The following is a 14,377-nucleotide window of genomic DNA, read 5'->3' as shown; positions in this document are numbered from 1 at the left end:
ACACTGGGCAAAATTCCAAGAGCTTTACTGTGTACTTGTTCAGTTCTTTGCTGGGCAAACTCCTGTGGAAATCGATGGGAATTTTGCTTGAGCAGAGAACAAGGAATATAATACTCAAAACCAAGCAAACAAAATATGTATTACAAAAAAGTAGGATTATTAAAAATACAAAAAATGCTACAATATTGAAGTCTATTGTACTACTCATGATTATGCAGTTAGTGAGATTTATGCACTCTCTAGGCTTAGACTGTAAAAATAAGTGTTCAGTTTTTTTCTCATTAGTTCCATTCTGTTGAACATTTGATAAGATGCTACTATTGTGTGTGAGCTATCAATGTTTCTTTATTAAAAGAATCAAAACAAAATTTCTACTGAAAAAGAAGTAATGGATTGGATTTAGGTTTGGAAAAACAGTACGCAAATCCTAAAGGAGCAGAATTTGACCCGTCTAGAATTTCATTGCAGCACCTCATCAGCTAAGGATGACAATGCAAATGATTGCTGTGTCGACTCATTTCAAGGACCTTAAGAACTTGCTAACTTTTTGCACGAGGGCAACCCTTTGGGAAAAAAGAAGTCACTCAGAGTAACCCTGAAGTTTAGGTAGGTAGTTTTACTTCTGGAGCCATCAGTAGTTTAGACATCTAACCTAAAAAAACTATAACTATCTGTCTTCTTTCAAGAGATTCTGAGTGAAAGTAATTTGATAGCACAAGGCAACTGAATAATTGTATCAATCACGTTAGAACAAAAATGTATCAAATCAGAAGATGCTCCTAAATGCATCTTCCTCAAAGGTATGGAGGATGTTTTGTGATGATCGATTATATTCCAATTATTGAATTTTAAACAATACCGATTTTTACATCTTTCTTCATCTCAGAGAGGATAAGACATCTTCTCCTTCCTTCTTCTGTTCTTTCACCTGTACTCCTAAGATATGTGGCTGCTTTAACTTTTATGCAGAATCCTAACTGCAACTTCTTCATTATCATTAAAAGATAGCATGATTTAATTCTTTTAATTCTTTTGGGACACAGACACTTACATTGCATTGTATGATTCACCATACCCTATTTACTACAGAAACGTGTCACTTGACAGGGTACATCATGAAATTGAAGCTGCATTTCAGAACATTTTTGTCATTCAAATGGATGCCAAAGCAGAACAAAGTGATCACCCTCAGACATATACTAGATTGAAGTACCAGAACTGGTGATGGAACATTCAGTAAACATAACATCTAACCGACACAGTAATCAATGACAAGGGTGTGAAAGTAATATTAAATGCCAGTGGTCCTCCAACATTATCTAGACTGCAGACCTCAAAACCACAAAGAATGAACCTTGTATGAAGGACAGATTGGTTGGAAGCAGTGTTGCAGTTTTAAATTATTCTCAATCTTTCCCCCATAATAAGTAGAATGACATGGTACAGTTCATTTGTTTTTTTAACAGTTTTCCCTCTCTTTTTATTCCATTACTTCGGCTGAGCCTACATAGAAGAATCCTATAACCTTGCAAAAAAGCAGTCATTAATATGTCCTTCCTTTTCAGAATAAAGTATGTCTACTGTGGTTTAATATATTTTTCAATATATTTTTCAAACTAGTATAAACTACACTGGGGAAAAAAGCATTTTTAAATCAGTTCTAAATGTTTTTGCAGCCTAACTATGCCTACTAGAAGCATGAAGAAAAACAACCACACTTCTAACCAGTCATTCCAATGAATAGAAATAAATTTAGGCTGGCAAAGGTATCTTTGCTTAGTAGAGTATGTACTATTCAGCATGGTGGTTTTAGCTGTAGTGGGAAAGGAACTCCATCTGTTAAAAAAACCTGTGCTATACAGCTACATCAGCCTTGGCCCTTATTCTATGATAAGCCTCCACATGGGGAATTAGATTAGTACAGCTATAGAGAAATGCAGCATAGTTAGACCAACGTATTTCCTCACAAGGATGGTGAAGCAGTTGTTGAAGGCTTGCATTTTTCTTTTTATTATTTGCTGGGGGATGAGAGGGGAAAAGTTTCAGATGGACAACTCTAGAAATAAGAGAATTTGTGTTATAAAAGATACTAATACTCCATCATCCTTCATATGTAATTCAAGATCAGACATTACTGTTATTACCCCAGTGAAATAACATAGTGTGTTTAAACATTCTGCACTATTTTCATGCATTCTACTACCATTTAAGAATTTGCAGTACCTACTGAGCACCACTATTCAAGTCTCCTTCCCTAAGGCGGGCATATTACTTTACTTCACAACTTATTCTCTAGTATTTAAATTTGCTAGTAACAAAACAAACAAAAAAGTGTGGTGACTTTGAGCATTTGCCTAGAAATTACAATGTTATATGCTTTAATTACAACATTGAAACTCCTGGTCTACAGATCCTGCAAGATACTTTGTAGAAAACACTATACAGCCTCAGTGGATTCCACACGAAGAGCTGATGTTAACCAGACAGAAAGAGACAGGACTTTGCTACATGACAAAATCGCTAACATTCCTGATAATCTCAACAACATAAAGATTGGGTTTTTGCAGCTTTAGAAGTCACTTGACCAATGGAAGAATTGCAAAAATCTGAACAACCCTCTTTCAGCTTTCTGACAGAGGCACATTCACAAAGTCCTGAACTCTGCCTTGCTGTCAGACTCCATGGGCTGTGCACAGCTCTGGAGAACGGTGTGACGTGGGTAAAAACACTCCGTGAGGCAACACAGCCTTCCTGCTTAGGTCCTTGTAATGCCCACCCCTATAATGCAACAGTTCAAATTTCATTGAAATGCTCTGAAACCCTGCTCATTGTCTCAAAATCGCCTATCAAAACCCTTCACAGACTCCTGCTAACAAAACAACCCTCTCCTAATATAAACAAGAATCTAGTTCTGTATATTATGCTTTGGCAAAACTTCCATTGACTTCAACTCTTAGGTAGAACACAGACAATAATCATGACAAACAACAAATGCAGGAACTCACAGGCAAGATCCAGCCACGCTTATCTTATGGAATGCAGTTAAAAGGAACAAACAATGTTTTGCAAATTATCAAGATTAGTTCTAATTACATTCACCTTCTGCCTTTAGAGTTGCTAATAGATAGATATGCAGAAGTCATGGCTAAACACAGACTGAATGACACAATGACAGAGATGTTATTATACCTTGGCATCTAATTTTATGGACTTGTCTGTGACAGGACCAAGGAAAAGGATTTCTTAGAGTTTCCATTTTGACTCTGTCACTTTCACTCTACATTCCCAAAAATTTTGGACAAGCAACATTTCTATCTTGCAAATTTTTCTGCTGATCACCATGTGTCCTTATCATTGACAGGACAATCAAGTCTCTTATGTTAATTGTCTCCGACATCGTTTTGTGGAACAGCTGCCAATCACTTACCCTGACATAGCAAACCACAGTGGTTAACTGATTACAGTATCAGAACCACAGTCTATTTTGTTTTGGAGATGATGGAATATTTTTTCTATGTCTATAAGGCTTGAGTTAAAGGGAGTCTCTGAATGAGGGCAACACAATTTCCCAACTATTGACAATCCAGCGCACCCTTGAAAGATAACAGAGCAAACTCTTAGCTTGAAGGATTCTTTCTCTTGATCTGCAAACCGATTGCAAATAGTGTTTTCTCAGAATTAGAAGTTACAAGATAACCTGGTAAGAGCAATTAAAAAGTGACCTGACTTTATCAAAGGAAGTGAATTGCCAAGGACCATGCTGGGTATTGCTGATGAGCTCTGACAGGAAGATAGGCTGAGCTTGAATACTCCATAAACTGATCCTACCTGGAATTAGATTAGGTAACAGTAAGAAAACATGTGTATCAGCTATGCACAAAATACAGGTGATACACTTCTTGTTTTGAAATACACATAGCACAACAGGTTCTACAACTTAAAGCCCACAAGAAAACAGAACATGAGACACTGACAAAAATAAAGATCAGTAAGAGAACACAGTGTGATATACTGAAAAGAGCAAAATGGTTTAAGATCTAGAAAGAATTAGAGTGATCAGAAGTACAGATATCTTAGCAATCAGGACCTAATGTTCATGTTGTCATTTCACTGTGTTAACGATTGAACTCTGTAGTCTTGTGGCCAGATTGTCTTTTAAGTGCTCTTATTTCAGGGAGCACTGAAAATCACTGCATGCCAAGCATATTTTGCTGTCAATGTGCAGGGAAATATTTGTGTCCTAAAAGCAGTACAGCATTTTCTCCCTTGCATACTTAATGCTCATTGGGTTTTAGGAAATAAAGGTCTCTACAACTTTAGTCTAACCAAGCCTAGTTAGACAGTGGCACAAATACAAAGTTGCTGACAGAATTAAGGCATGTGACAACACAATGTTATAGCATAGCTATCCTTTATTAGGTGAAGGAAGGTATTTCCCACCTGAAACTCCAAGCACCACACATTTCTTGAACCAAATAAAAAGCTTTTCAGCACATGGCAGAGAAATGAAGAGATTTTGCAAGATTAACTTCACTGTTAAAGATGAGGTGGGATGACAGCACTCAGCTCCAGCTGCTGAATGCTATATGCATACCCCTAGGCTACTGACAAGATGGCAACTACATCCTCAGCTAGTCCTCATTTTGGGGGAGGAGGTGAAAGGGGGAGAAGGACCTTAATTTGAATAGCTAAAAATTTGTACTGTGTTCCAAAGAAAGAAGGGACATAAGTACACAACTCTCCCCTTCCACCCCTCTCCCCAAAAGGTTGACTGAGAGCAATCTCTGTAGTTTATTTCCTTATATATTCCCATTCACTACCTGTGATATTTTAAAATTAATAATAAATTTGACATTTTTATTAAACACTAGGGACCATTCATTATTTTTATAAAGAATGCAAAAATATACAGAGTAGACAGGGACACATGCAGTCTGAGGTACATTTTCAAGATCAGAAAAGCTGAAAATACTTGTCTGTGATGATAGCATTTCTTGAGTTGGTAAACCATGCACGTCAGATGAGGCCTGAGGAAGTAAGGGGGTGGATAAAAGGGAACTCTGCAGAAAGACAGAAAGAAAAGAGAAACAAATAGACAAAGAGGGAATGAGAACCAATCCTCTAGCAAAGTGTTACCAAAAAAAAAATCCAGGAAAAAAGTCTCTGGCATTCAAAAACTTCTAACTGCAAGTTTTTATTCTAATTTTAGTCAGAGAACAGAGCATCTGATAAAGAGATGAAATGTGCACATCAGGCACAGAGTCATTAGCATACACAAATGGGCCATGACCTCTCCAACTGTTGTTAGTGCTTTTGTGTGTGTGTGTTTGCAGACACCATGAGGGACAAATTCATCCTCAGTATAATTGGATTAAAAAGTCAGTGGAATTATATCAGAAATAAATATTACCCTGAATATCTTTATATTGATGTGATTAGATGGTATGGGAAGATTCCAGCTCTGAGTGGCTTCCCCCCCCTTTCCCCCAAGAACTGCAGACCTCAGTACCAGCTGGAGGGTTTTTTTGTTGGTGGGGTTTTTTGGGTTTTTTTTGTTGTTGTTGTTTTTTGTTTTTTTTAACGGAGCTTAACTGGATGGCATAGCTAAGCAGTATGCTACAGCTTTCAATACTTTTGTTTGGCCTTTTTAAGCGAGGGGGAAAGGCTTGAAAAACTTGAATACGTTGTGATTTATGCCACACCCCTCCCCTTTGAACAGTTTCAAAACTGTATCACAAGTGAGGCAGAAAGAACCAAGTTAGTGTGGAATCCTAGGCTCCACGGTGTCTCCATTTTATGACTTTCGAAACATCAAACAGATAGTAGATAGCAAACTCAAAGGAAGATCCAATTACAAAACATACCAGTTATGAATAGCACATGGACAATAAGTCAAGGGCGTGAGACAAAAGTTACTCATTCTTATTCAGGTAAACTGTGAAGTCAAAGTGACTTCAAGAGGGACAGCCAATTATAAGCACACTTTTGAAATCTACCTAGAAAATCCCAACACAAAATTGTTCTATTTTGTTGACCTTAATGCAGTGCTTCGCTTTGATTTATAGCCAATCCATATATAATTGTTGCATGTAGGGCAATGTCTAGCTGGAAAACACATTTGCCTTCACCAGCCATTTCACTGAAATACATCCAATTGGTCATGTAAACCAATTAGCAAGAAAGCTGAACATGTCAATAACTTAATTTAAGGAGAGAAATTAATTTGTAATTTATGGAATAACTAGATGCATCTGAAAGACTAATTATCTGGTTATTGTGTCTTTGTCAAGGATAACATTTAGCACTTACATGGCACTTGTCATCCTCAAGTTGTTTTTAAACATTTGCTATAATTAAACCACATTACACTTCCGTGAACGAAAAGTTATTGTCCATATTTCACAGCCAGCAAAGCTACGGCTACAAGTAAGCGACAAAGTGAAGGACACAATGTCAGAGATGTGTTGGCAGCTGCTTGCTTCAGCTCGGGAAGTACAATGGTTCCAAATGATTACTAGTCAATTCTGTTTCCACTATTGTCTCATCTTCTTAAGCTCTGTCAGGACAAAAAACCTAAATGAGAATAGACTATGTAGGATTCCCATCTCTACAAGTAATTAGGGTCAGTATTTTACCATTCCTTTTATTCCTATTTGACATGAAATTTATCTCCGCAGACCACAGGTAAGGAAAAGCCACACCTCAATAGCTCTAAGTTCTCTTGATCTTGGGGTCAACAGAGCTTGTCTACAGATGTAGAACAACCTCAGAAACACTACCATGTTTCCACAACCAAAGAACAAAAGAGTTCCTTTGACATATTAAAGGTGAAAGAGACTTTTGTAATTTTCTCGGAATACTTCTATGAGAAATTCTAAATTAATTACCATGCTAACTTGCCTATACTTGAGTTTGGGCCTCCCAATTTATTCTAGCTCCAGTGATAATGTCACCAATACATTACAGGCATGTCAGCAGCATATGCGTTTCAACCCACAACCTACGCCAAACCAACTAATTATTGAACAATATAGCCATTAATTCAAGATGGGTATTTTTGCATGGAAGCAGGCAGGGATCAGGATAGGAACAACACTGCAGTTATAATATGGCCTGGAGGATAAAATGCAACACACTTATACGTGATACAAACAGTCTTGCTGGTACTGGAGGGAAAGCTGCATAGTTATTTGTATTACCGTGGCAAGTAAAGGTTACAACCAGGGTTGGGCCCAATTGTTTTATGCTCCATACAAAAATATAGAGAGACCTCCATGTACCTTGCAATCTGCATTTTGGAAAGTACTTTAAATCAGAAGGAAAATTTAAAAATAAAACAAACAAAAACCTTGGGCAATATACTGCCTAAATAAACATTTCCATCTCTGTACTCCTGTTTGGTAGCTTGTGTCAAATCAGAGTGAGATGCATTTATGAAGCAGCCCTTGAGCTCAAGGGATAGGTGCCATACATTACTAGGGAAGAGAGCACCACTGCTGCCTGCTTGTTGTGCACCTGCATGGAAAACAAGAGCTAATAAAGTTCATGTAATTCATACTCAAGTACGTAGAAAATACTGCAGAAAAGACAAGACTCAGGAGCAATTTTACAGATAAAACAAAGACTGGTGCATAAGCTTCTTCTCATTCAAACAGTGGTAATATTAACTAGCTAGCTAGCATGTTCCTAGAAATAGGGGGACAAGGAAACAGGTCAGAAAAAAACAAACAAACAAAACTGGGAAATACTCAGGAGCCCCAACAGGCTCTTTTACTTCAAATGCCAGTCCTGCCTTAGGCAATTTTTTGTCCTTTCAACTTTTGAAACGCTACTCACATAAGTTATTTCTTATAAAGATGCTGCAGTAATCAGGAGATTTCTTGGCTTGAATCAAGCAAGAAATAATTTCCAGAACAGGATTTGGGAGGTCACACTGTTGGGAAAAACTTTACAGTATGAAAACTCGGATATCTGTTTATACTGAACTCATTGCTGTGGTAAGTCAACTCATAGCAACAGGTATCTGATCCTAAAGAGCACACATGTACCTATAATTTTATCTTTTGTGCATTTAACATCTGATAAAATGTTCTAATTTCACAGTCTTGCAAAGTAAATAATCTGTACATCCACAAAATAAGTTCCTTTACAGCTCTAGTATGTTCCATTCCTGCCAGAGGATTTATTGATCTGTGGGCCTGTCCATATGTTGAGATGGATGCAGCTGCATATTTGTCCTACATCCTGAACTGGGCAATGGTTAGGCATAAACCAATGTCAATCCACAACCTTTTAGTCATGCTAATATACAGCTGCCTTTGCAGGAAAAGAGCTGTCTCCCTGCAAGGCCCTTAATTAACATAGCTTCATAGGCTAAGCTAACGTGACACCATCTGAGCATGTCTATATAGACATGCTCTGTCAACAGTCACCTACTGACTGGCTCTGTGTCCTGAAGAAGAGATGCAGACAGTTATCTGAAAGGAAATAGATGGTGAACTTCAACTCACTTTCTGTAATCATGCAATGTTCATGATCTTGGTGTATGATAAACAGTTCTAGGCTGAATCAGATCCATCATGAGACACATACTCCCGTGTAAAATTTTCCTGCACTGATGTTACTGCAGCTACCCACTGATCAGTTTGCTTTGATCTTAGCTCTTAACTGGAGACTAGTGGACAAGTTGGTGTGGCAGACTGAATCAAGTATTAATTTAAGACAATCATCCTACTCTTCCCTCCTCCTTTCTCTCTCTCTTCTAAAGACTGCAGATTATGTAAGTCAGTGTTCTGTAAAGCACTTTAAGAGCCAGTGATTGTAACAAGCAATTTAAACGCCAGCTCAACACAATATTTGAAGGAGGAAAGATAATTACTGATAGCACTAGAAGTTGAAAAGAATTGCGTAAAAGGGACAGTGTGAATAAACAGCTCAAGAATTAAGCAAAAGAACTAAATATACTTGAGAGACCTTGGTCAAATTATTTTCATTTACATAAAGATTATCTTGTTCAATGATTTTCCTCTATATTATACATAGATGGCTAAGAGAAATATTTATGACAAAAGGAACAAGACAGAACAAAAGCCTAGATGAAATAAGAGCTATTAATGAGGAAGAGGTACAACTGCAGAAATAAGAGGATTCCATTTTAATTGTCAGAAACAAACCGGGTCTTTGATGCTGAGCGGACACGAACTGAAGTCATCAATTTAAGAGAGCTACTCTTACTTAGGCCTGCTGAGCAGCTGCCTCCAGCAGTTACAGGAACGTGGTGGTGTTTACACCACTGTCAATGATTTGCCATGTGACTATGGAGGAAAAACAGTTCTAAATTTTCAAAATTACCATTTGCTTTGGACATTGAGGATTTTCACCAACTGATTTAGTGTCTGTTTTCAAAGGCCCTAAATGCCTATAAAGATATTCTAGCAAACAGGTTTAATTCCTACCCTGAAGGAAGGTGTTCATCCATCAACCCTTTGTATATATTTTGTATTTTGATGTTAGTGCTTTAACAGAGGGACATCAAAATGTTTCTTATCTGCTGTGTACCCAATGCATTAACATTTATGAAAGGGAAATAATTACATAATGTATTCATTTGCTTTTTCATATAACAAAAAAACCCAACACTCGTCTTTAAAGGAAGGTGTATCCTGTTCCACTTGGCAAACAAGCACATTGCATATAATTTAAAGGTTAATGTTCACGAATTTTACACTAACTACATAATACAATACATAGCAATGCATGTATTCAACACCAAAAATAATTTTGGGGAAAGGTTTAGGAATGGCATGGAAAATCCTGAGAAACTTTTCAACAGTACTTTCCCTTGGTACAGTTTGGTCCTTTCCAAAAAAACCCACTTAAAAACAGTTATGATCAAACGCAAACAACTTCCAGCAGCTTAACAGATTGCAACGAGTCAGCTGAACCACTGCATGAGACATTGGATCTCAGTCCTTCTCTGTCATAAAATGAATAATAATAGTTTACACAGCAGTAAAATACACCCCCTTGTGAGGACTTGTAAAAGGACTTTCTCTTGTAGAAGAGAAACAATGTTTAAAGCAATGGTATTCTACCTCACCCTTGCAGTGGATTCATATAGGCTGCTACAATAACTTGGGTTACGCTGCGCAATGTGTTAAAGCAGTGTTACTTAATTATATGCCCATATAATTTACAAGTTAGTTTACAAGTCCCAGATGAATTAGGTAGTATATGGGCTTAGTAAAAAAAAAAAGTAATGGAAATCAAAAGGGGCAAGTAAAACTCTCAATCATCTTTTCAACTTGTTTATCAAGGTGGTTTTCTTCCCACCTTAGTTCAGCTGTAAGACAAAAGAAAACTTCTGCAATACTCAGTCTTACATCAGCCAAGAAAGAAAAACAGTGACAGTTATGTCCTTCTGAAAACATTTTCTTTCCACTTCCATATGAGTAATTTCCCTCTCCTCCCTGACATGTATGCAACAGTAATTGACTGATTGCCTATTTTCTCACAAAATCAAACATAATTCAGCTTGTAAGTAACAGTTCTGGTTACCCTATCCAAATAGGATACCTTTTGTCCCTATCTTTGCCCTTTTATTATTTCATTAAACACAAATTTGAATATAGACGTACTCCACTTCAGATTTCAAAAGGACAGTGAACGTCCTAGATATTTCTTTACCTGTAGCAGCATAGACTTCTTCAGCAACAATGAAAAGAATTATTTAATATCTAATCGACACTCTGCAAATAACTAATATTGAACAAAAATACTCAGTGAAGAATCTTAAACAGATATGTTAGATATTTTAAAACAAGACTAATATAATAATGTGCAGAATCCCCTGTTAAATGATATGATTTAGTACTTAAAATTGGAAGTCTAACGTTTCAGCCAAATACCAACTATTATTTGATTATTGCTTTTTCCAGGTACCCTGACATTCAGCACAATTTCTTTTCCCAAAACACAGGTGACCATCAGTAAATAGTAAATATGGTTTTCAGAGGTGCTGCCCAAATACTTCCAGCCCCCATTTTCTGGTTCAAAGAAATACAGTTGCTGTGCTCATCCCATAAGAAAGTCAAGATGGATGTGATCTGATAGAGACAACCAAACCTACAAACCGTTAAAAATCTATTGACGAGCTAAAAGGAATTGGAAAGATTTAGTTTACTTGGAAATTTTCAGGAAATCTGTATACTACATTTTCTTGCTGTTCCCTTTATATAAGACTTAAAATACTCATCTTTCATAGTTCTAACATTTTTAATTCATATTAAACATATTCCTGCCACATATTTCACTAATACTTACTGCCTTGTTTACTTGCCACAAACATTCCAAGGAGCTTTCTCACAAACAGCATTCTTAAATAAAGGAGACTGAACAGAAATTAATGGATGAAGATGATGTATTCATAGATAAAATAATTGTGTTTGTACCTTAATTTAAAAACAAAAAAAAAAAACACCAAAAAGACAGTAGTTGCCTGAGTAAGAACATAAGAGCCAGGCAATGCCAAAAGTAAGTTTGCACACACATCTTTTGTCTCTTAATATGTATTTGTTTAGATAGCATTTAGGTACCTGGTTGCATTTTTCAGTACAGCATCACTCATTTTTCATACCTTTAGCCATACAAATTTCTCCATTTCCGAGGAGATATTCTGAAACTCACTTACATACAAATTATCCATAAGATATATTGCATTACTTTAAATATAATTTGTGATCATTTAATCACACTGCAATTTTGTTTTGCTAGCTGGAATGATTGAGACAGAGCAATGGAGTGTTTGGCTTTTGATAAATTAACCATTCTTTCATTTCCATTTATTCCCTTAATACTTTTCAGACAGAAATCTAGAATTCTCTCCCATAGGTGTTCCAAACTAATGAGAGAACTAGAGCTTAGAAGGTAAATTCTTACACAGTCTTGGTTACAAATAGCCCCTTTCATCCTAAAGAGTACCTAAATGTCCGTGCATAACACAGAGTTCATTAAATTAGACATTCTTGACTGGAACTGAGAGGCTAAGGAAGGAGGACGTAGATCCTAAGAAAGTGGTTTATATTGCTCGAGGTATAAAGCAACATCAAGTCTTGCAGAACCTGTCATTTTTACATATGAATCTCTGGGTGATTCAGAAGTATCCTAGTGATTCTAAAAAACATCATTATCGTGGCTTGATGCAGTACCTATCACAAGATAAGAGAGGACATGATAGCAGGGACTTAAAGCCAAAAAGAAGCTTCTTAAAACTTCATCTCAGATAGAAAAGTCACTAAAACACAACCCTGTTCCAGAGCAGAACTTAACACATTTCAATCCCAACTTAATACCTAAGGCTAGAATTCAGTTTAACTGGGGAGGAAAAAACCCAAACAAACAAACAAAACAACCAACCAAAACCAACCCCCCCCCCCCCCAAACAAACACCCCACCCCCCCCAAACAAACAACACCACACCACCACAGAAAAGAAAATATCCAAGTCATCAAGACTAATACCCTAACTCTTAGCAAAAGTACCAAGGGAGCTTCAGTTGCCCGTTTTACATTTCAAGTCAAAACCAGTACCTCCAAGAACACTCCAAGGGCTACTCCCAGTCCCTCCCTATTCTGGAACAGCTTCCTTGAAGGAATGATTTTCTTCATTTTTGGACAATTACTTTAAAAATACAGAGAGACAAAAGTGAGTTTAGTCCTAGAGCAGATCTTCAGGTTCAAAGAGAGCCATTCAAAGGATGAGACCTCAAACCAAGGCTACATAACTTACCGGTATTAGCAATGACTGGCCCTTACAACAAATCCTGGAACTGTTTCTTCTGCTATGCAAAGTAAAAGAAGTAACTCAGTAATTGGAACTGGCACAACTGGAGGGCTCTTCACACTGACAGCTGTGGCACCAATAAGCTTCAAGGGCATTTCTACTGGTGCTAGTGCAGCTTGAAGAGATTATGCCACAGGAGCAAGGGTATGTGTGAAGGATAGTCACAGTTAAAAACTGCACTATGAAATTTACAAGTTGCATGGCAAGGCCTTACTTTGGAAAGCCTTATTCGATCAGAATAGAGTATCCATAAAGGGAATTGTTCTGTAACTGTTCCTGTGAGCAAACTCTTCTACGTGAGCCATTACTCAGCATAGGATGCTGATTTAGCACTGAGTCAGGGAAAGACTGTTACTGACTCAATTAGTAAATCACTTGAGTATTCTGTAGGGATCTTCTACTCAAATTCAGGTAAGGCCTAGTCCTGCTTGCCATGTCAGGATCATATTTCAATCAGTAACTGACACATACTGTGCACATACTGCAAAACATATATATAAGGAATGAAAAAAACTTACACTCAGAAAGTTTTCTCTTCAATCTACAATTGAAGAGGTAAAGATTTAGAGAATACAAAACAGGTATCTATTAACTAATTACTGGTAGAATGTCAAAGGAGGTGGTATCATCACAGATCATTAAGGAGGAAAGGAGCTAGAATCTAACAACCATCGGGGAGATCTTTAAAAGATTGACAGTGTAAATTCTTAAATTAACATAGGAGACAAAACTAAACAACCTCTCTGTTAAATTAAGCTTTCAGCAACCCTATCGATTCTGCAAGCCATAACTGTGTTTTAGAGCAGTAAGTTATACCTAAAGGAATCTGAAGAACTGCAGCAGAATTTCACAACTAAATGTCTACATAAGACACACTAAATGTCTGGCAAGACACAGTTGCTTTTCCATCCCCTATTAAACCTAGGGAGCTTGATTAGAAATATTTAGACACTTTGAGAACAAGCATGACTTTCCTATATATTCATCATCTTGAAACTGAAATATAAGTTTTTAGTTGCAAAAATCCATGATTATGAACGGACATGTGATCAAGGTGCAAAAGCAGCATCCAGATATGGTAGAAAGGAGCATATACAAATATTCATGACAAGTCAGAAAAATTAAAATGTGTACATTGCAGTTAAGTCACAAAATTAGAACTAACTGACCATATCCAAACATACAAAGACTTGCATTCCCACAGGAAAGAACAACACTGTATAGACTATTTGAAGCAAATGGTTTCCTTGGTGTCCTTTACATTAGATTTTTTTTTTTAGACAAACTTGTATTTATGTTAAAACACTGTGAGACTCTGGCTAAAAGATCACTTACAACTTGACTAATACTATATCCTGTTTTGTTCACCACAAATCATAGACAGGGAAATCTTTAAACAGGCAGAAAGAAAGAAAGAAAGAAAAAAAAAAATTAACATCTGAAGGAAACCAGCTTTCAGTTTCCCTAGATCTTAAGTTCAGTAACACAGTCCCCAAGTGTGTTGCTCTTGGCACTAACAGAGTCATCCAAAGAGAAT

General features: G+C 36.9%; 1 protein-coding gene across 15 annotated transcripts in view; it reads right to left on the bottom strand.

Moving 5' to 3' along the window:
- Nucleotides 1–14,377, bottom strand: part of FABP6 (fatty acid binding protein 6) — a 46,329-nt gene that overhangs the window by 24,375 nt on the left and 7,577 nt on the right. For 4 of the 15 annotated variants that reach the window (XM_075056772.1, XM_075056771.1, XM_075056769.1 and 1 more), the window contains one exon: nt 4,973–5,060. The exons of 10 other annotated variants lie outside the window; for them this stretch is intronic. Coding sequence is in view for 2 of the 5 variants with exons in the window: in XM_075056769.1 (XP_074912870.1) it covers nt 4,973–4,991 (19 nt within the window). In the remaining 3 variants the exon portion in view is untranslated. Of the gene's footprint in view, nt 1–1,967; nt 2,066–4,972; nt 5,061–14,377 lie in introns of those variants that run through there. One more of the 15 variants, XM_075056777.1, reaches the window with a different exon arrangement.

This window comes from Buteo buteo, chromosome 24 (genome assembly GCF_964188355.1).
Source record: "Buteo buteo chromosome 24, bButBut1.hap1.1, whole genome shotgun sequence".
Taxonomy (NCBI): Eukaryota; Metazoa; Chordata; class Aves; order Accipitriformes; family Accipitridae; genus Buteo; species Buteo buteo.
Note: the sequence above shows the minus strand (reverse complement) of the source record. Positions and strands in the feature narration are given on the sequence as shown.